Consider the following 23246-nt stretch of genomic DNA (forward strand, 5'->3'; position numbering starts at 1 on the left):
TTTCAATTTAAACTTTACCAGGTTCTTCTGGGACTGAAATTCTTCTCTGGGTCAGTACCAGCCTGTTTTGCTCAGTGCACTTAACTGCCTCAACACAGGGACAACTTTGCCTGGCTTTTTGCTTGTTTCAATGAAATTGGCGCACTCTTCAGTGTGATTTGGGAGTACAGAGGTTGGGGTGATCAGGGCAGAAGCAGAGGTTTCCTGAAGTCTCAACTTTCTTGTTGATAGCAAAGTTTGAAATGAAGCATCTGACATTGAGCTCTGCAGTAAAAATAATATCAGAAGAGATGTAAAATCATCTGCCTCTTTACAACGCTTGAGCAAGTCATGATCTACCTGACTGGCTTTAATTCTGAATTTCTGGGCAGGATTTTCCAGCCTCTCCCATTGGCAGGATCTTCCAGTCTCACCGATGTCAACCCTCGTAGTGGCTTCCTCAGTGTGGAGTGCGTGAGCCACGCAAAAGCCCATAGACCTCGGCGGGACTGGAAAATCCCACAGGCGACCAATGGCTCTCCTTCCTGGAGGTGTGGAGACAGCACAGCCATCTGCAGCTTCTAATGCTTGGATAGTATCCATTCCTGACAGATGAAGCAAGAGAGTTAGTATTGGCAGGTTCTCCCACTATAACGGATGTCACAGATGAGTACTCTGCCAGTGATGATATTCTCTGCCAGTGTTCAGGTCCATACACGTCCCAACAAGAGTGAGAACTCTGATTGATGGTTCACCTCCTTCGCCCTGTGATATGGACTGAAAAACCCGGAAGTGTAACTGACCAGTTTCAACTGTATATTATGACGATTGTTTAGCTGTGAGAATTATATATTAAGTCAAACTGGCCAGTGGTGAGTTTTCTAGCATGATCTTTGTGCCCCCCCCCCCCCCGATTGGCAGCATGTTTCACCACCCCTCCCTCCTCAAACATAGATTGCAAACATGGGTTCCGCACCCCTCCCCCCAACACATAGATCACCGATGTGATCCACCTCCTCCTGAATGTAGACCACAAGCATTGGGGCCCCTCCCAATGGGTTGCTCTATGTGCACCCCCTGGCAGTACTAACCAGGCTGTGCTAAACAAGGTACCTGGAGCAGTGGCCGGGAACAGCCCTGCCATGTTATAATGGTCTCTGAGTCACCCGGTGTTGTATCATGTTTGGTCTCCATTTGTGGAGACCAGTAACGACCCCTACCGGCGCCAGGTTACACCGGTGGGTGGGAAAGTAGCATGTTCCCTGAGGAATCTGCCGTAAGCTGATTGAATATTAAAATATATTTAAGTGAATGGTAATCAGGTTCATGCCCTCGCTGGGACGCGGAAATATTACAAACAGTTTTGCATCCGGCACAAATCCTTTTTCAGGCCTCTTTCGGAATTTTACTGACATACCGGGATTGACGCTGGGCGCAACACAGCTTGAAAATCTCCCCCCTTAGCTGCACCTACCCTTTCTATCCCTTTAAGTATTTTGTAGGTTTTAATGAGATTACCTCTCATTCTTCGAAACTCTAGTGAATACAGGTTCATTTTCTCCAATCTCTCTTCATAAGACAGTCCCACCATCGTGGGGACAAGTCGAGTGAACCTTTGTTGCATTCTCTCTATGACAATAATATTCTTCACAAGGTCAGAGGACCAAAACTGAACACAATGCTCCAGCTATGATCTAACCAATTACATCTGAAGCAAGTCTTCACTACTCCTGCACGCAAACCCTCTTGCAATAAAGGTTCAGATACCTCTAACCTTCTTCATTGCCTGCTGCACCAGCATATTAGCCTTCAGTGACTTATTGAGATCCAGATCCTTTTGGACACCTACACTTTCTAATAGAATCAGTACAGTGCAGAAGGAGGCTATTCGGCCATCGGGTCTGCACCGACTTTCTGAAAGAGCACCCTATCCAGGCCCACATCCCCATCCTATCCCGTAACACAAGAACCCCACCTAAACTTTTGGACACTATGGGGGGATTTAGCATGGCCAATCCACCTAACCTGCACATCTTTGGACTGTGGGAGGAAACCGGAGCACCCGGAGGAAACCCACACAGACACGGGGAGAAAGTACCATTTGCACACAGACAGTGACCCAAGGCTGGAATTGAACCCGGGTCCCTGGCACTGTGAGGCAGCAGTGCTAACCACTGCTAGTCTGATCCCTTACTACTTAATACATACTTTGTGCCCCTGCCCCACCAACCAAAATGGACATTTTTCCACATTTTATTTCATCTGCCATGTTCTTTCCCCACTCACTGGGCGGAATTCTCCGCCAGGCCCGACGCGTTGAGAAACCCGGAGAGGTTCACGACGGCGTTGGAGGCCGCTCCTGGCCCCCCCATTCTCCCCCCGTCGGGGGGCTAGGAGGGCAGTACCATGAATCTCGGCCGCCGGGCCTTGTCTCTGGCGTCAAGGCCTGGCGCGCCGAGAATGACGCGGCTGACGCGCCTTATGACATCACCCGCGCATGCGCGGTTGCCGTCTTCCCCCCGCTGCCCCGCAAGACGTGGCGGCTTGATCTTGTGGGGCGGCGGAGGGGAAAGAGTGCGTTCCTTTGAGACGCCGGCCCGACGATCGGTGGGCACCGATCGCGGGCCAGTCCCCACCCAAGCACAGTCGTGGTGCTCATTCTCCTCTCTGCCCCCCACAAGCCACAAAACAGCTGTCGGCGCCATGTTCACGCCGACAGCGAACAGGTGTGGTTGCCGCCGGCGTGAACCGGTCGGGAACAGCAGGCTACACGGCCCATCCGGGTCGGGGAATCGCGGGCCACCATGATTTGGGGTGGGTGGGAGAATTGTGGGGGGTGCCAGAGCGGCCCTCCCGCGATTCGCCCACCAGGCGTAGGGGCGGAGAAACGCGCCCACTAAGTCTGCCCAAATCCATTTGAAGCCGCTTTACACCTTTCTCACATCACGTATTCCCACCGAGCTATGTGTCATTCCCAAACTTGGAAATATTACATTTGGTCCCCACATCTAAATCATTGATATTTGTGTGAACAACTGGGACCTGAGTATAGATTCCTGCAGTAACCCATGAGTCACAGCCTGCCATTGTGACCCCTTTATACTTGTTCTCTGCCTGTTAACTAATCCTTAATCCATGCAAGTATATTACCTTCTATCCCATGTGCTTTAATTTTACTAACCAAACTGAAAATCCCAGTACGCTGCACACTCCGATTTTCCTTTATCAATTTTGTTAGCAACATCCTCAAAAAGTCCATCAGGTTCGCCAAACGTAATTCCCCATTTCTTAAATCCATGTTGACTGTCCTAAATCAGATCATCATTGCCCAAGTATCAATTAATCACATCCTTTATAATAGATTCCAGCATTTCCCCTACTACTTATTTAAGGTTATCAGGTCCGTGTTTCCTTGTTTCACTCTCCCTCCATTCTTAAATAGTGGAATGATATTTGCTATCTTCCAATCTACAGGAACCATTCTCGAATCTATAGAAACAATTCACAGGGACTCTTCATGATGGGTGATGATCACTCACAGAGCTGACAATGCAGTGAGTAACCAAACCCCAATAGTAAATGTAAAGGTAAAGTCGCCATAGTCCCAGATGACCATAGGCTGATTTCCCCTTTAAGAGAGAGAGCTGACTGGTGGTGATTTAACCTGAGGATCACCACACCTCAGGCAAGGGGCAAGGCTGAGAAGGCAGGGCCTTCATGAACCAATCAACCCAATAACAAACTCACGTATAGAGGGTATAAGAAAGGTGTAGTTTTCTTTGTTCTCCACAGTGTAGCTGGACATTGATCAACACATCAGGAGTTATATCTTTGCCTTACATGTCTGATCAGCGCTCAAGGTGTGAACAGAGACTAGAAGGGACTAGCTGGGCTGAGTGAGAGGAAAGCTTCCGAGTGTCATTCGAGGAACATTTTATTCTTCTGGACGGGTTAAAGCAGAGAGCTGGAGGGAAAGTGCTAGTTATGTTAAAGACAGAATTACTGGGTAATAGAGACCAGTTTTTCTGTAGGTTAAAGTAAAGAAATTGAAAGGAAAGGCTGGGGATTGTACGGACAATTAAGCTTGCGGATACAGATAACTGGATGTGAAAACTTGGGCTGGATTCTCCATTATTGGCACTAAGTCCCTGCCGATGACATTAAAACGGTAGAGTTTAATGCTAGAAAAACTGGCACAAAAGGACACGAATTCCCAGCTTTGCAGGGGGGCTAGCAGATCTTGCAGCTTTTGCTGCAGATACGGGTCCCCGCACTTCCAGGTCGGAGGCCGCGCATGCGCACAGGGTGCGGAGAATCCAGCCCCTTGTATCTCATAGTTTAGAGAAAGACAGGGAGCTGGATGAAAGAGACCAGTTGTCCTGTAGTTTAAAAAGTAAAACATGAACTGGATTGGGAGAATTCAGCTTCTGTGGGGATGCAGGAAATAAGTTTGTAATTTTTATTTTTCATTGATAAGATCTGCATGATGCTATTCACTATTCATGAGCTATCAGTGTGCTACTCATATCCTTGTGATTTTGAACCACATCTCAATAAAATTGGTACAATTTTCCAGCCCCATTATTTATTCAATTAAAGTCCTTTCATAATTCTTGTTACTACTTCAAATGTTACAGGCCAGAGGCAATGAGGCCAATTGTCGTAGGTCAGTTGATGCCTATCTGAATAAGCTGATTTAAGATTGACTGGGAATCAAACCTGGGCACATTTAAGCTTTACTAATTTGTACAAATGGCACTTTCGCCCACTGGGCCACAATCCATAATAACAATAATAATCTTTATTGTCACAATTAGGCTTACATTAACACTGCAAGATGTTACTGTGAAAGACCCCTAGTTGCCACATTCCAGTGCCTGTTCAGGTACAGAGAGGGAGAACTCAGAATATCCAATTCACCTAACAGCACGTCTTTCGGGATTTGTGAGAGGAAACCAGAACACCCGGAGGAAACCGACAGGGAAAATGTGCAGACTCCATACAGATGGTGACCCAACCTGGGGAATTTATCCCGGGACCCTGGAGCTGTGAAGCAACAGGGCTACCCACTGTGCTAACGTGCCACCCATTCAGGAGTTATTGAATTTTACTTTGAACTTCTTCTTCATCTGAGCAGGAGGACCACGGGACAGGGGTGATGGATGAGTGGAGTGAAACTAACAGTCGGGGTGTTTGACCCCCCGGGGGCTAGGAGTGGCGGCGCGTGAATTTTGCGCGCCGGGCCTTGACACTTGCGTCAAAGCAGCGCGGGCGGAATGACGTGGCCGGCGGCACCTAAGTGACGTCACCCGCACATCCGCAGGTTGGTCGGTGCCAACCCGCGCATGCTCGGTTGCCGTCTTCCCCTCCGCTGCCCCGCAAGACATGGCGGCTTGATCTTGCGGGGTGGTGGAGGGAAAAGAGTGCGTCTTAGAGAGACGCCGGCCCGACGATCGGTGGGCACCGATCGCAGGCCAGATACCTCCTGAGCACGCCCCTGGTGCTCGATCCTCCCTCTGCCCCCCCACAGGCCCCACATGCAGCTGTCGCGCGATATTCACGCCGGCAGCGACCAGGTGTGGTTGGCGCTAGTGTGAACTGGTCGGGTTCGGCAGGCCGCTCGGCCCATCCGGGCCGGAGAATCGCCGGTCGCCGTTAGAAACGGCGAGCGGCGATTCTCCGAGCGGCCTGTCGTGATTCACCCGGCCCTCCCGCGATTCTTCCACCTGGCTTGGGGGTCGGAGAATCGCACCCAAGGGTTTCACTGACCAGATTTTCCTGAATTTAAGAATTTTAATTTAGTGTATTTTTTCATGTGTGCCTCACTGTCAAGGCCAGCATATTTTACCCATGCCTCAGAATATTTCAGAGGGCAGTGAAAAGTCAACCACATTGCTGTGGGTCTGGAGACACGGCTATTTAAGGATGGCAGATTTCCTTTCCTAAAGGGCATTAGTGAACCAGATGGGCTTTTATGACAATTGATAATAGTCTCATTAATGGTGATGATGAAACTACTCTCCACTCTGGATTGTTGCTCTGTAGTTATTTAATAGCTGAGTGGCCCTGAATTCACTTGAGGTGGGCCTTCCGCTCCCTGACAACAGGATGTCCTGATCAGAGAGCTGTTGAATAAAGGGTTCACTCTAATAATAGTTACTGAGCATGTGCATAAGGGGCTACGCCACAGTGATGTCACCCACTGAGAGAAGATGACTAAGATACATCTCAGGCGATAGCTCCAACCATGTCTTGACCTTGTTTAACCTTTGTAAGTAGAATGTAAATAAATAAATGTATTTTGAACAAATGAGCATTGCTTCCAGCAAGGGGCACGATCTACAGGCCCCTTGCTGCGCCCAAAAGGCAGCGCGCTGCAGCGCAACGTAGCCGGTAATTTATGGGGGAACCGATGATTTCAGCAGCAGATGAGGTGAAGGAGGAATGGAATCAGTGGATGTTATGAAGTTGAAAATAGGCGGTCTTTGTTGTGGACTTGTCGCTGAAAGCTCCTCTTGGGATCCAATAAGACATCAAGGTTGCTAAAAGTCTGGTTCAGCCTCAATTTCCAGGAACAGGGAGTATGTTGTTGCCTCTGAAATGGAGTTGTGGCAGCAATTACAGCCTCGTTCTTCCCAGTATTTAGTTCAAGAAAATTTCTACTCATCCAGGACTGGATAGCAGATCAGCAGGGTGTTGTCAGTGTGCACGTCAAAACCGACACTGTCCTTTCAGATGACATCACTGAGAGGCAGGATGTAGGTGAGAAATAGGAAGGAGGTTCAAGGATAGATCCTGAGGGGATACTACAGTTAATGATGTGCGATGCAGGAAGTAAACTCTTGCAGTTGATTCACTGGCTACAATTTGATAGATAAGAATGGAACTAGCTGAGGTTTGTCCTATGCAACTGGGTATTGGCTAAAGAGGCAAGAGGCATCAGAGGAGGATGCTATGGTCACCATGTCAAAGGCTGGAAATAGATTGAGAAGGACAACGAGCAATTTTTTTACAAGTAACATTTGCCTTTATCTTAAAGGCCATTAGTTCCTTCTTCTATTCTCATAAGTCTATGTACCTCTTCTATAAATTACTTCATGGAATTATAGTGTTGTTCTATGAGGTGGATATTACTTAACAGGCTACTTGCATTGAAATTCTTCAGCCCTTCCATTAATCTGGCAAAAATATTGATCCTTTTTATTTTTGAAATTTCTAGAGTTATATTGATTTCATTTTTAAGCTAAGAACTGTTTAAGCCTAACTTTACATTAACTGGAGTTTAATTAGCTCTTTCCTCCTGGGTATAGGTGATTTATTTTAAAATTACTTTACTTCAAATAAAGTAGCAGGTACATGAACTAATGAGAAATGGAACCGGTTTATTTCCTATTCAATCTTGGATTACCGACTCATATTATAATAGGATCACTGGGTACAGCATTAGGCCATTCATCCCTTTGAATCTGTAGCATCAATCAGTTAGATCATCTTAACAGCATCTGCTGCTTTCATTCCAATTGTTTTAGAAGTTGGTAGGTCCTCCAGTGCTCACTTCTTATGTCCCATCCAGCCTCGTGGCCAGTCTTACCCTCTATGTCACCTCCTTAACTATTCACCATTGCCAACGTCAGGCACCATGTGGAATTCAACAACAAACTTCGAACAATCTAAAACAGCTCATATACACCTGATAATAACTGATTCATAAAATCCATTGAAAGCTTTTCACTTCTCTCAAATCATTAATTTCTTTTAAAATCGTACAAACTTCTATTCAGATCCCACATCAAACACAGTTAATCCGGTAATAGCTCTTTAAATTGTCAGTCAAACTGTGAACTCAGAACTCCCTGATGAGATAATCACAGATTTTGAAACTCAGCCAAGTATTCACAATGACATAATAAAATTGGAGAAATGTCAACAAACAACTCTATTGAAATTGCATGATCAGATGTGACGATTCTTTCTAACCTATAGCTATTAATGAAAGCAGTCCAGCACAGATTTTTTTTAAACGCCCACTGTTAGCTGCAGCCCGTTTCTTTAAAGTTTAAAGAGCGGGGCATTTAAAAAATAACTTCAGATCATGGCCGTCATTCCCATCTTATCTGCCCTTTGAGAGCATTAATCACCTACTCCATCAAGTCTTGAATCTCATACTGTGGTTTAAGGCGATTTGCAACAATGAAAATGGGGACTGTTTGAACTCAGCAGTGGGATCAAATGGCCCTTTTTAATATGGGTTTTCCACCTGTGTGCATCATTCCTTGCCACCTTTTCCCTACTGACAAAAATTCTGTCTGTCAGAAATGGGAGCATCCGGGCTCCGTTCCCCATTTTTAGAGATCTTTGGAGTTGGGAAGACTCCAATCTGGCTCTCGGTTCTAATGCAATGTTGTTGACGGGAAGTGCTATTTCTATTTCCCTCTGCACAGCTCCTGCCTGAATTCTGAATGGTTCCAGCATTTCCCCTTTTGTGTATATACATATATACCTGCTTCAAAATGAGGGATGAACATTGGAAATGGTTTTATTTCAAGGAAAGTTATTTAAATAAATTGAAAGCCAAGGATCAAAAGCAAGTCCCAATATTTATCACCAGTGACAGAATAGGATGACAAACACAAAGAAATCCAATTATTTTTAGCTACTATTTAAATTTTGTTTTGTATATATGTAACTTCTAAATGAATTGTCTTTGAATTGCACAACGCAGAAATCCATAAAAGTATATCAATATTCATTAAACTCTCCTTCGGCTTAATCCCCTGGGTTGGCATTAGTATTACACATACCTGTCATGCATCACTTATATTGCAGCAAGGTTTCTTCTAGTTTATACAAAAATTAGTCTGCTTCCATGGGAACATTCAATTCCAATGCTCAAAAAAGTTGTTTCATTCACATTGGATTCATTTAGCAGAAATTCATGAAAAAATATGTTTTCAGTGTATTATCTACGGTGTAATACATTTTTTTCTACAAAAGCATTTTATTTGGGTGAATTTTGTATTTGGCTGGAATGGCTTCGCCAGTGAGTGGAGCACTTGCTCCTGTCAGACAGCAGGGGCGAAATTCTCCGACCCCCAGCAGGGTCGGAGAATCGCCTGGGGCCGCCGAAAATCCCGCCCCCGCCGTGGCAGAGATTCTCCGCCACCCGGGAATTTGCGGGAGCGGGAATCATGCCCCGCCGATTGGCGTGACGTCCGCGCTGATCGGCGAGGCCCCTGCGCCGATTCTCTGGCCCGCGATGGGCCGAAGTCCCACCGCTGGGAGGCCTCTCCCGCAGCCGAGGTTTGAACCACCTCTGGTGGCGGCGGGTTCGGCGGCGCGACTGGGCCCCCGGGGTCCTGGGGGGCGATCGGACCCCGGGGGGTGCCCCCACGGTGGCCAGGCCCGCGATTGGGGCCCCCCGATCGGGGGGCGGGCCAGTGCCGTGGGGGCACTCTTTCTCCTCCGCCGCCGCCATGGCCACCGCCATGGCGGAAGCGGAAGAGAATCCCCCAGCGCGCAAGCGCCGTTGGTGCCGTCAGCGGCAGCTGCTGCTGATGTCACCACCGGCGCATGCGCGAACTGGCGAAGGCCTTTCGGCCAGCCCCGGCGCCGGGCGTCGGGCCTGAAAGGCCGCTGGTGCCGGTTTTACCGCCAGTCGGCGTGGTGCCAACCGCTCCGGAGCTGGCCTAGCCCCCAAAGGTGCGGAGAATTCTGCACCTTTGGGCAGGCCCGACACCGGAGTGGTTGGCGCCACTCCCCTATGCTGGGACCCCCGTCCCGCCGGGTAGGGGAGAATGCCGCCCCGGGCCCTGAACTTCAACAGGTCTATCCTGCCAATGCAAGAGCAATGGAGCGCCTTCCTCTACAACCCCCCACCTCCCCCCACGCCCCCCTCCCCAACTAACCAAGGCCCAGGTCAGAGAACCCCCCAAAAAACCTCTGGTTGGAGGCATTTGCATAGCTATGGCAAATGTATCTGCTTTTATGGGCACGTCAGAGAGTCATAGTGGTTTACAGCACAGAGAAGATCCTTCGACCCATCGCATCTGTGCCAGTCAAAAACAAGCACATAACTATTCTAATCCCATTTTCCAGCGCTTCACCCATAGCCTTCTGTGCCTTGGCATCAGAAATGCACATCTAAATACTTCTTAAATGTTATGAGGGTCTCTGCCTCCACCACCCTTTCAAGCAGTGAGTTCCAGACTCCCACCACCCTCTGTGTGAAAATGTTTTTCTTCTCATCCCCTCAAAACCTTCTGGCCCTTACTTTAAATCTATGCCCCTGGTCATTGATCCCTCCACCAAGTGGAAATGTTTCTTCCTGTCTACACCATCTGTGCCCCTCATTATTTTATCCATCTCAGTCATGTCTGTCCTCAGTCACCTCTGATCCAAGGAAAACAACCCCAGCCTATCCAATCTCTCTTCATAGCTAAAACCTTCCAGCCCAGGGAACATAATGGGAATTCTCCTCTACACACTTTCCAGTGCCATCACATCCCTCCGATAATGTGGATTCCAGAACTCCACACAATACTAGTTAGCTTTGGCCTAACTAGCATTTTATACAATTTCAGCATAACCATGCCTGAGTCACGGCTAATTAAAGGCAAGGGCACCATATGCCCTCTTAACCACTGTATCCACCTGCTCTGCCACCTTAAGGGACCAATGTATATGCACACCAAGGTCACTCTGATCCTCGGTGCTTCCCAGGGTCCTGCGTTTATCATGTATTCCCTTGACTTTTTTGTCTTGCCTACGTGCATCACATCTTATCTGGATTGAATTCCATTTGCACTGATCAACCCATCTGACAAACCCCTCTATATCCTCCTGTAATTCCAAATGGGGAAATGTTTATGAAATCAAAAGCACAAAGGGACTTAGGAGTCCTTGTTCACGATTCTCTGAAGGTTAATGTGCAGGTTCAGTCGGCAGTTAAAAAGGCAAATGCAATGTTAGCATTCATGTCAAGAGGGCTAGAGTACAAGACCAGGAATATACTTCTGAGGATGTATAAGGCTCTGGTCAGTATTGTAAGCAGTTCGGGCCCCGTATCTAAGGAAGGATGTGCTGGCCTTGGAATGGGTCCAGAGGAGGTTCACAAGAATGATCCCTGGAATGAAGAACTTGTCATTTAAGAAACGGTTGAGGACACTGGGTCTGTACTTGTTGCAGTTTAGAAGGATGAGGGGGGATCTTATTGAAACTTACAGGATACTGTGAGGCCTGGATAGAGCGGACGTGGAAAGGATGTTTCCACTTGTCGGAAAAACTAGAACCAGAGGACACCTCTCAGACTAAAGGGACGATCCTATAAAACAGAGATGAGGAGGAATTTCTTCAGCCAGAGGATGGTGAATCTGTGGAACTCTTTGCCGCAGAAGGCTGTGGAGGCCAAATCACTGAGTGTCTTTAAGACAGAGATAGATAGGTTCTTGTTTACTAAGGGGATCAGGGGTTATGGGAAGAAGGCAGGAGAATGGGGATGAGAAAATATCAGCCACGATTGAATGGTGGAGCAGACTCGATGGGCCAAGTGGCCTAATTCTGCTCCTATGTATTATGGTCTTAGGGTAATCTAAGGCTACCCTCCTCACTATTTACCACCCGACCAATTTTTGTATCACTCGCAAACTTACTGATCATTTATGTCTAAATTATCTACACAAATCACAAACAGCAAGGTCCCCAACACTGATCACTGCGGGACCCCACTGGACACAGGCTTCCAGTCAGAAAAACACCCCTCGACCATCACCCTCTGCTGCCTGCCACTCAGACAATTGTGGATCAAATTAGCCAAATGTCCTTGGATACCATGAGCTATTACCGTCGCTACCAGTCTCCCATGTGACACCTTATCAAAAGTCTTGCTGAAGTCCAAGTAGACTACGGGTGCAATCCAACGGCCATGCTGCACTGGAAAAGCAGCTCACCGCGGCACAGCGTGGCTGTAGAAAGCCGAGAGATCACGCTCCTGGGATCTACCCGGCTCCCAACGCCTCACGAGATTCAACACAATCTTGTGAGACGCTGCGATGTGAATCCTGCCTACAATGGGCGGGATCACCTTTTAGCAAATCTGCATATTAGAGCAAGATAGTAAGCCTCACTCTAATGTACAGATTTCCGAGGTACCTGAGGTTTTGGGATTCAACCCCTTAGCCTCAAAGACCTCGGGTGACAACCATTCTGCAATGGTTCCCACAAAAAGGACCACATGGAACGGCAGTCATGGGGGTCTCCCAGGAGATCGGAGGCCCCCAGCTGCATGCCTCTTGGGCAATGTGGTGCCCTGGCATTGCTGGTGCCACTTGGATACCCTGGAAATGCCAGCCTGGCAGTAAATGGTTGAGTTGGATTTGTCCTGGGCAATTTTCCACATTGCTGGGTGGATGCCAGTGTTATAGCTGTACTGGAATAGCCTGGTTAGGGGTGCAGCAAGATATGGAGCACAAGTCTTCAGTACTATTGCCGGAATAGTGTCATGGTCCATAGCCATAGTGTCTAGTATTTCCTCCCTTGCCTCACTCAAAGCCTGGGATATATTTCATCTGGCCCTAGAGATTTGTTTACTTTTAAGACTGCCAGACCACTTAGAACCTTCTTTCCGAATATGTTAAACTCTTTAATTTTATCACAGTCCTCCTTCCTGATTTCTATACCCACACCGTCCTTCCCATGAGTGAACACTGACACAAAGTATTCGTTTAGATCAGTAGGCCTCACCTTGAATATCCGATGAGATGACAGGGTGGCATTTTCTAGCGGTTGAGGTTAGCAAAATCCCTTGCTCGGGATTCCTCCCAGCTGGCGGCACGGTGGCACAGTGGTTAGCACTGCGGTGTCATAGCGGCAGGGACCTGGGTTCAATTCCGGCCTCCTGTGACTGTCTGTGTGGAGTTTGCACTTTCTCCCTGTGTCTGCGCGGGTTTCCTCCGGATGCTCCGGTTTCCTCCCACAGTCCAAAGGTGTGCAGGTTAGGTGGATTGGCCAGGATAAATTGCCCCACTGGATGGAGTTTCAGGAATTGATTGGGGGATTGGGCCCTAGGGTGGTCTTTTGAAGGGTCAGTGCAGACTCGATCGGCTGAATGGCCTCCTTCTGCATTGTAGGGATTCTATGATTCTATGAAGGCACCTGGGCCATTTTTAGCAATGCTTATGATTTCCCACTTTATTAGCTAACATAGTTCAGACTCGAGGGACTGCACCTGCTTGATGATGGTCCATGTGGCTCACTACCCACTGTAATTTCAGCGGTAATGCAATTAATTTCAAAGGTACGCCAATGTCCAGCACACACTCACCTTCACAGTCACCCAGGTGTGTTGTGTTTCCATGTTCGACATCCTGTTCAAATGGAATACTGCAGGGACAGCAAAGAAGAACATTTAACACATCAAACAGTTTATGCCCCTTTGTGTGACAATAATCCAATGCCTTCTCTACTGACATTTAAAAAGTTACTTCCAATTTAGGTTGAAAAAGATGAAGGGAAGCAACATGAAAGATTGCAATAATCCAGATGATAGTAAAATTTCTATAATATATTTTATTTTTGTGCTGCCAGCTCCTGAATTCGACTTAGTTCCCGGAACATCTTCTGGTACCTAGTCATGAGCCTGAGAGCTTGGTCAATTGTGGAGGAGGAATCAGAGCCAGCCTGATCCTGTCCTGATTCAATGGGCTGGATTCAACGGTTGCTGATGCCGAAATCACGTTCGGCGACAAGCTGGAGAATCCAAATTCCCGACAGAATCGGGGGCAGCGCTGCTTCCGCGATGCTCCACCCCCTTTAAAGCGGCGTACTTGCAGAGTATGCCGTGCCACGTATCCACAGCCTCAGGCCTTTGCCTGAGGCCTGCCCCCGCTGTTCCGCCCCTGACCAGCCGAGTTCCCGACGGCGTGGGACTGCGAACTCAGTCCAGCGCCACCAGGGTGGATGGGGTGGTATGAGTGGTCATTAAGTTGTGAAGCATCTCCAAGAGGCCATAGTGTGGGTAGGGAACATGAATGGGCATAATAACATAAGAACTAGGAGCAGAAAGCAGTTCAGCTGCTCGAGCCTGCTCCTCCATTCAATATGATCATGGCTGATCTCATCTCGGCCTCAACTCCACTTGCCCGCCAGTTCTCCATAACCCTTAAACCCATCACCAATTTAAAATCTGTCTATCTCTTCCTTAAATTCATAAAATGTCCTGGCATCCACCATACTCTAGGGTTGTGAATTCCACAGATTTACGACCTTTGAGAGAAGTAATTTCTTCTCTCGGTTTTAAATCTGCTATCTCTTATCCTAAAGTTATGACATCTCATTCTAGATTGCCTCACAAAGGAAGCATCGGCTCTATGTTTACTTTGTCAATACTTTTTATCATCTTATGTACCTCAATTAGATCTCCTCTAATTCTTCTAAACTCGAGAGAGTATAGGCCTAAATTGCTCAATCCCTCTTCATAAGACAGAACCCTCATCTCTGGAATCAACCTAGTGAACCTCCTCTGAACTGCCTGTAATGCAATGACATCCCTCCTCAAATAAGGGGACCAAAACTGTACACAGTGCTCCAGGTGTGGTCTCACCAATGCCTTGTACAGTTGCAGCAACACTTCCCTGCTTTTATACTCTATCCCTTTAGCTGGAACGGCTAAAATTCCATTTGCCTTCCTTATTACCTGCTGTACCTGCATGCTAGCTTTTGGCAATTCATGCGCCAGGACACCCAGATCCCTCTACACCGAAGCTTCATTGCAGAGGAAGGCATTTCCTAGCCTCCTGCAATTTTCATGGAATTGGGCCAGCTTCTCAAGGATAACTCCAAAAGGTCTTACTCATGCCACCCATGCCCCCTTCATGCCCACGATATTCCCAACCCACCCAGTGGATTGGACAAATGCTCATGTAACGCCTTTATTAAAAAAGGAAGGGAAGCAGAAATTAGGAAACTATAGACCAGTTAGTTTAAAATCTGTCATTGGGAAATTGTTAAAAATGATAAAGGAAGTGATAACGGGTCATTTGGAAAACCAAAACACACTGCATCAGGGTCAGCATGGTTTTATGAAGGGTAAATCATGTTTGACTAATTTGCTAGAGTTCATCGAAGATGTAACAAGCCAAGTGGATAATGGGGATCCTGTAGATGTAGCATATCTGGACTTCCGGAAGGCATTTGATAAGTTGCCACTGTAAAGGTTAAAACAAAGTTAGATCATATGGGGTTAGGGGTAATGTATTAGCTTGGATAGAAGACTGGCTGACGGACAGAAGGCAGAGAGTTGGGATAAATGGATCTTTTTCTGGTTGGCAAGATGTAACTAGTGGGTGCCACAAGCCAGTCCTCAGGTGCCCACTATTTACAATATATATATTTTAAAAAAAAATTTTTTTAATTGAAAAATGTTGAATTTATACAACAACAACGAACCATAATAAAATACCAAAAATAACAATAATATTAGCAATCATAAACATTCGCCCCACCTCCATGAACAACACAGCATTTTAACAACAACGCAAATTAACACAATATTAAGTTACATAATACTACAATAAGGAATACCGCCCCCCCCCCCCCCCCCCCCCCCCCCCCCTCCCCTGGTTGCTGCTGCTATTGACCAAGATACCTATCTTTGAGCCATTTACAATATATATCAATGACTTGGGTGCAGGGATAAAAGATACTGTAGCCAGATTTGCAGATGACACTAAAATAGGTGGGATAATAAGTTGCAATTAGGAAATAAGAAATTTACAAATGGATATAGGTAGGTGAGGTGAGTTGGCCAAAATCTGGCAGGTGGAGTCTAACGTTAATAAGTGTGAGGTTATCCATTTTGGTCGGAAAAATGGAAAGACAACTTACTATCGAAATGGAAAGAAGTGCTTTGTTTAACTTTTGGCAGAGAGAAAGTAAACCCTGATATCAAATAGGGTAAATTACCCAAGAGTAATCTAGAAGTGAGTATCAGTCCATTATAATCTCAGGCTAGAATTAATCACCAACTGCCAGCCAAGTTTGTACTCTGTACTCACAGGTCCTCAAGACTTTCTGGTAACAATTTAATGTGACAGAAACAGAAAATCCTGAACATTCTCAGCACGTCTGTGGAGAGAGAATGGAGCTAACGGTCCAAGTCTGAATCACTCCTTGTCAAAGCTTGAGAGAACTGGAAATAGGACGAGAGTGAAACTGTTGTCGGGGGAGGTGGGGGGGGGGGGGGCAGCGCAATGTGCAGTGGGGTTGGATAGAGGGCCAGTGAAAGGTGGAGATTGACAAGGATGTTGTGAACAAAAAGACAAAGGGAATGTAAATGATGGCGTTCATGGCTAAGAAGGATGCTGATAGTGACACGTTAGGCATCAGAATGTGTTAATGGCAGAACAAAGGTGAGCACTGTGGCAAAGGACAACTAGGAACAGGGAACAGTGGCCAAAGTAGGCTGGAGTGGGGGAGGGGTGCAATGGTGACAGAAAAATGGATCAATGGAAGTAATAAAATAAATTGATGGAAATAAAAATAGAGTGAAGGTGGAGGAGGGTATTGGCAGTCTGACGTTGTTCAACTCAATGTTAAGTCCGGAAAGCTGTACTGTGTCTAATTAGAATATGGGGTGCTGTTCCTCCAGTTTGTGTTGGGCTTCTCTGGAATATTGCAGCAGGCCAAGGACGGACATGTGGGCATGAGAGCTGGGCGGTGAGTTGAAATGGCAGCAACAGGAAGGTCTGGGTCCTGATTGGCTTGTAGACAGACAGAAGGTAGTTTGAAAAGCGGTCACCCAGTCTGCGTTTAGTCTCTCCATTGAAGAGTAGACCACATTGGGAGCAGTAAATGCAATTGACCAGATTGAAGGAGGTGCACATGAAACACTACCTCACTCGATAAGAATGTTTAGGTCCTTGAACGGTGAGCAGGGAGGAGGTCAAGGGGCAGGTGTTGCACCTTTTGCGATTGCTTGGGACGGTGCTGTGGGAAGAGGATGGGGTGTTGGGGGTGATGGAGGAGTGGACCAGGGTATCCCAGAGGGAATGGCCCCTGCAGAATGCTGATAGGGGATTAAGGGATAGATGTGTTTGGTGGTTGCAATTTTATGTAATTTGGAAGTGAGTTTGCAGTAAATGCATTCCTTTTCTGAGACATGTTATGCTTAAACTTTTCCTTTAAGAAGTGGATAAATTCCCGTTTTCAGCAGTCACAGAAACATATGAATTAGGTGCAGGAATAGACCATTCTGCTCCTTGAGCCTGCCTCCCTGTTCAATAAGATCATGGCTGACATGACTGTGGCCAAGAACTACTTTCCTACTTGGCCCCTATATACACTTTGACCCAGCCCCCTCCTTTGTTGATCATGAAGCTGCCTACCTCTGCCTTAAAAATATTCAATGACCTTGCGTCCACAGCTCTCTGGGAAAGAGTTTCAAAGACCCATGACCCTCTGAGAGAAAAAAAATCTCATGTTGGTTTTATCTGTGTACCTTCTTCACAGTAGAGGATATAATTGACAAACTCTCACTCCTGGGAGGTTATACCACTGGTGAGAAGCAGATTTTCAGGTGCCAGGCAAAAATTAGTCAGAAGCATTTTTAAATATTTAAACAATTAGAATTTAAATGGGGCTAGGGGGTGTGGTGGGTGAGGAGGAATTGTGATTTAAAGTTTAGCGTGTGCTTACTGATTGAAAAACATTTGTAACTTTAAATACATTATCACAACATAAAGCAGATGGCAAAATAACTGGCTTCCAGTTTGAAAGTCAGACTTCTAATACCCAGTTTTTGTTTTTGAAGTTTCCAATGAAGCCACTCAAAAGCTTGCTTTTCCAACCCAGAATTGGAAGGGTGAAAGCTCTACTTAAAATTAAGACTAAGATGGCACACGGGTGGGTTATGCATTCTGGGAAGATTTGTAAGTACGTCTTTTGTCTCCAGCAACATCATAATGTAAAATACCTTGTTGAGCAAAGTGATCAATAAATATTATCATAACAGTCCTGATTGATTAATTTGGAATGTGTATCTTCCAACAGCAAATTCTTCCCATTTTGAAATTGAGCTTAGCCCATAGGAATTAACTTGATTCTACCTGGTTCCTGGTTCCAAATACACACAGGCTCCGTCTCCAATCCAGCCACAATACGGATCACGAGTACCAATGCAGTTCCTTCAGAAACAATTTGAAAAATGCTATTGTTAGACAAAAGCAAAACACTTACATTTATATTGTACCTTGTATGACCTCTAGGCATCCTAAAGCTCTTTGCAGCTTGTGAAGTGTATTTTGTGGGTCAGTCACTATGGTAATCTCCTTTCTGTTTTCTTTGCTCGTGTGGTGATTAGCCCTTTAAGGGTAACACAGCTGAGTAAAGATGGCCTGGCCTGGGTGACCAACTGGACTCCGAGTGGGGAATCGCCCGAAAGAGAGGATTTCTCCTCGGCAGAGGTATGTGACAGCTGGCTGCGAATCTAACAGGATTAGACAGGATAGATTCAGAAAGAATGTTCCCCACGGCGGGCAAGTCCAGGACTAGGGGTCATAGTTTGAGGAGAAGGGGTAAAACCTTTCAGACTGAGGTGAGGAGAAATTCCTTCACCCAGAGAGTGGTGAATCTATAGAATTCACTACCACAAAAGATAGTTGAGGCCAAAACGTTGTGTGGTTTCAAGAAGGAATTAGAAATAGCTCCTGGGCTAAAAGGGGTCAAGGGATATGAGGGGAAGGAGGGATCATGGTATTGAACTTGATGATAAGCCATGATAATAATGAATGGCGGAGCAGGCTCGAAGGGATGAATGCCTTCCCCTTGCTTCTATTTTCTATGTATGCTGTTGTTCTCGAAGACCATTAACTAAATTCCCCTTTTGTTCACTAATGAAGTCCCTGAAAATGTATCATTACAGTTCGACAAAGTTTGTTTTCTCAGATATCACACCCCGCCCCCCCACCCCCTCGAAGGTGGTAAATTCTGCTGGGATATGATTGACTCAAGTAGCAGTCTTTATAGGTAATTTTTTAGGTATATTTATCTTTATTGGTATCTTCAAGGGTATCTTCACAGGAGACTAATTTCAAATCTTGGGCTGGATTCTCCAGCCTCCCAGCTGCGTTTTTCCCAGCGTGCCATTTGTTGGCGGCGGGATTCTCTGCTCCCACTGCTGTCAATGGGAATTTCCATTGAAGCCACCCCACCCCACCAGGAAACCTATTTGGGGGGGGGGGGGTGTGAGGGAGGGGGGGGGGGGGGTGAGGGAGGGGTGGGGGGAGCGGCTGGGTGCGCTGCCGGCGGGACCACAGAAGTCCAGCCCTCATTATTGTATCTTTTTTCCTATATCTGCATTTTAATCTTTGTATCTGTATTTAAGTTAATAGCCTTAGTTTGTCGCTGTAGTTTTGGAACAAACAAACCTTCTTGTTTGAGAATAAAGCTTGACGGCTAGGTTATTTTAAAATTGAATCACTCGCAAATTAACAAGTGGCTGCACACACAGACACACTTGCACAGGCTCAGACATAAACAGAAATATACACACTCAGACACTCACACATGCACAGACACAGACATGAACAGGCATACACACACTCATGCACAGATCATCAAAAATTCTTAGCACAGGACCACTTTGAGGAAATGCCTTTTATGTAGTTGTGACGAGTTCCATGCTGCACAGTACACAGTCAACGGGGAGCTAAGAAAGACCTCTAGACAAAGCACCGGAGATAATTAACCCCACCATTAGCTGCTAAAAGCTGGTTGGTTTTTGACAGTCATAGACCGAGACAATTTCGTTGCCAGTATTTATAATTGAAAAGGAGGATAACTTGCCGTAAGTCCTGAAAAAATTAATAGAAGATAGAGGACAGGGACGTAATACAATTAACGTAAGTACAGCATCAGGAACCAGTAAATGAATGGAACTAAAGAGTGACGCATCCCCAGAGCATGGTGGTTTCCATCCGAGGATGTTGAGGGAAGTATGGGAGAACATTGTAGATGCCCTAACTATAATCTTTCAGAGTTCTCCAGATCCAGGAGAGAATTTGTTTTTCAACCAATTGAAAAATTGCACAGGTCACTCCACTTTTTAAGAAGGATGAAAGGGGGAAACCAGGGAAATTGCTGGAGTCTATAGTTAGGATAGCATAACTGAATACCTTGAAATATTTTGGTTGATCAGTGAATGCCAGCATGGATTCATGAAGGTTATGCCTGACAAGAGGTGACTAAGGTAGTGGACAGGAGAATGTCTATCTAAGGATGTTATTTATATGGACTTCCAGAAGGTATTTGATAAAGTCCAACATAAGATGATGTTATCTAAGAGGGACACCCACGGAGATGAGGCCAAATTATTGACATGGTTAGGAAATTGTTTGAGTGGCAGGTGACAGATAATGGGTAAATACTCTAATTAGTAGGCTGTGACTGGTGGTGTACAACAGGGATCTGTGTTGGGTCCGCAATTATTCACATTCTTCTTTAATGACTTGGATGATGGCATAGAAAGTCATATATCCAAATTTACGGATGATACAATGTTAGACGGCACTGTAGACAGTCTAGATGATAGCATGAAATTGCAAGGAGATATTTGCAGACTAGCTGAATGGGCAACATTGTGGCAAATCATCAGGTCGGCATGGTGGCACAGTAGTTAGCACTGTTGCTTCACAGCTCCTGTGACCTTGGTTCAATTCCGGCCTCGGGTGTCTGTGTGGAGTCTGCACGTCCTCCTCCTGTCTGCATGGGTTTCCTCCTGGTGCTCCGGTTTCCTCCCACAGTCCAAAGATGTGCAGGTTAGGTGGATTGGTCATGCTAAATTGCCCCTTAGTATCCAAAAGGTTGGGTTACGGGAATAGGATGGAGGCATGGGTTTAGGTAGGGTGCTCTTTCCAAGGGCCAGTGCAGACTCAATGGGCCAAATAGCCTCCTTCTACACTGTAAATTCTATGATTCTATGATGGAATTCAATGTAAACAAGTGTGAGGTTATCAATTTTGGACCAAAAAAGGATAGAACAGTACTTTCTAAATGGTAAGAGGTTAAGTACAGTGGATGTCCAAAGAGACTTGGGGGTTCAGGTGCATAGATCTTCCAAATGCCATAAACAAGTGCAGAAAATAATCAACAAAGTTAATGGAATGCTAGCCTTTATAACTAGAGCATTGGAGGAAAAGGCACTGAAGTTATGCGACATCTATATAAAAATCCTCGCTAGACCCCACTTGAAGAACTGTGAGCAGTTCTGGGCACACCTTAGGAAGGATATATTGGCCTTGGAGGGAGGGCAACGTACTTTTACAAAAATGATACCTGGACTAGAGGGGTTAAGTTATGATGAGAGATTACACACATTAGGCCTGTTTTTGCTAGAATTTAGGAAGTTAAGGGGTGATCTAATTGAAGTATTCAAGATATTCACAGGGAGAGATCGGGTAGATAACAATAAACTATTCCCACTGGTTGGAGATTCTAAAACTAGGGGGCATAGTCTAAAATTTAGGGTCAGACCGTTCAGGAGAGATGTTAGGAAGCACTTCCCTCAGAGGTGGTAAGGGTTTAAAACTGTCTCCCACAAACAGCAGTTGAAGCTAGCACAGTTGTTCAGTTTAAATCTGAGATCGATAGATTTTTGATATCAAAGATATTAAGGAATATGGACCAAAGGCAGGTATATAGAGTTGCGCCACAGATCAGCCATAATCTCATTGAATGCTGGGACAGGTTCGAGGGGCTGAATGGTCTACCTCTATTCCTATGTTCCTATGATGATCAAATAATACCTCAGTGTAATGCTTCTGCTCCTTTTGTGGATTGTGTGTATGATATACGAAGCTCAGCAGGCTTTGATTGGGTTGTGGAGCAGTGAAGACAGTGGGACGTTACATGATGTTGCCTTAAGGATCAGGAAGCATTTATGTTGAACTATGTCACAGGAGTGAAAATGAGTAGGATAGAGTTCATTATTGAGTTGGCTTGTCGATCAACTGTGACAGAAAATTTAAGGCCGGCACAGAGTCATGGATAGATTGTACTGAGTCTGAGTAAGGAGATCAAATGGTGGGGTTGAGTCCATAACAGGGTAGATGTACAAGCTGCGGAAGCATTGGGTTCGACGGACCATGTAATTGTTTCTTGTTCTGTGTGTTCTGTGATCTTTCACGCCAATGATTACACGCCAATGATTACACGCCAATGATTATATATTTCACCCAGGTTCGTGGACGCTTATATGATATTGATTTATTCATTCCTTTGAATCAATCTTTACTTCTGGTTCTGAAAATTATAGTTCCACTCCACGATGTGCTCCTATGGCTGAGGCAATGGGGAACAGGCAAATGTTACCCCTGCTTCATTACGTGATTGAGAAGTCTGAGGCCTGAAGAAATTCCTGACTAATTCACTTACTGCTTTCGCAGCTTGACACATTGGCTAATGCTATAAAATAGTTTGTGGTTAATTGCTCAGCCAGTGCTCAAGCAGGCTGCCTACACTGAGCCGATATAGAGAAATTGACAGCTCCAGCCCAGCAATTTGCGGCTCAAGTCACAGCTACAGTTCCTGACGCTATTACTGTTTTCTTTTTGCTCAGTTTATAGGATACATACCATCTTGTGCCACCATAAAACAGTTCCCGGCAACCAATTTCGTAATGTCTCCCACAGGACTCGTCCTTAATTATGGATTCCAATATTAGGATTCCATTCGGTCCTCATACTGAAGAGGAGATCAGTTAAAAAAACTTGCAAAAAAACTCCAAGCCTCAGGTTGTCCAAAAGCTCTTTCAGCTTAAGTACTTTTGAAGTGTAGTCACCATTGTAATGTAGGAATTACAGCGACTAATGGGAACGCATGGGCAAGGTCCGACAAACTGCAGTGTGGTAAAGGCCAGCGCGTCAGCTTCAGGGATGTTGGTTGATGGGTAAATATTACCGAGGACACCAAAGAGCATTCCCCTGTTTTCCTTCAAAATAATGCCAAGTGGCGGCACAGTGGCCCAGCGGTCAGCACTGCTGCCTCACAGCGCCAGGGACCCGGGCTCGACTCCAGCCTTGGTTCACTGTCTGTGTGCAGTTTGCACTTTCTCCCCATGTCTGGTTGGGTTTCCACTGGGTGCTCCGGTTTCCTCCCACAGTCCAAAGATGTACAGGTTAGGTGCGGTTACGGGGATGGGTCAGGGGAGTGGGTCTAGGTAAGGTGCTCTGTTTGCCTTGTCCAATTTTTAAAACCAGTTGTAAACCCCACCACTGTGA

At 46.0% G+C, this 23246-nt stretch overlaps 1 protein-coding gene across 3 annotated transcripts in view; it reads right to left on the reverse strand.

Moving 5' to 3' along the window:
* sema6bb (sema domain, transmembrane domain (TM), and cytoplasmic domain, (semaphorin) 6Bb) overlaps positions 1–23246 on the reverse strand; it is a 708346-nt gene that overhangs the window by 5032 nt on the left and 680068 nt on the right. For all 3 annotated transcript variants that reach the window (XM_038777178.1, XM_038777180.1, XM_038777179.1), the window contains 2 exons: positions 18078–18155; positions 13298–13356 (listed from right to left, as the gene is read on the reverse strand). In XM_038777178.1, coding sequence (XP_038633106.1) covers positions 13298–13356; positions 18078–18155 — 137 coding nt within the window. The remainder of the gene's footprint in view (positions 1–13297; positions 13357–18077; positions 18156–23246) is intronic.

This window comes from Scyliorhinus canicula, chromosome 18 (genome assembly GCF_902713615.1).
Source record: "Scyliorhinus canicula chromosome 18, sScyCan1.1, whole genome shotgun sequence".
In the NCBI taxonomy this organism is placed as follows: Eukaryota; Metazoa; Chordata; class Chondrichthyes; order Carcharhiniformes; family Scyliorhinidae; genus Scyliorhinus; species Scyliorhinus canicula.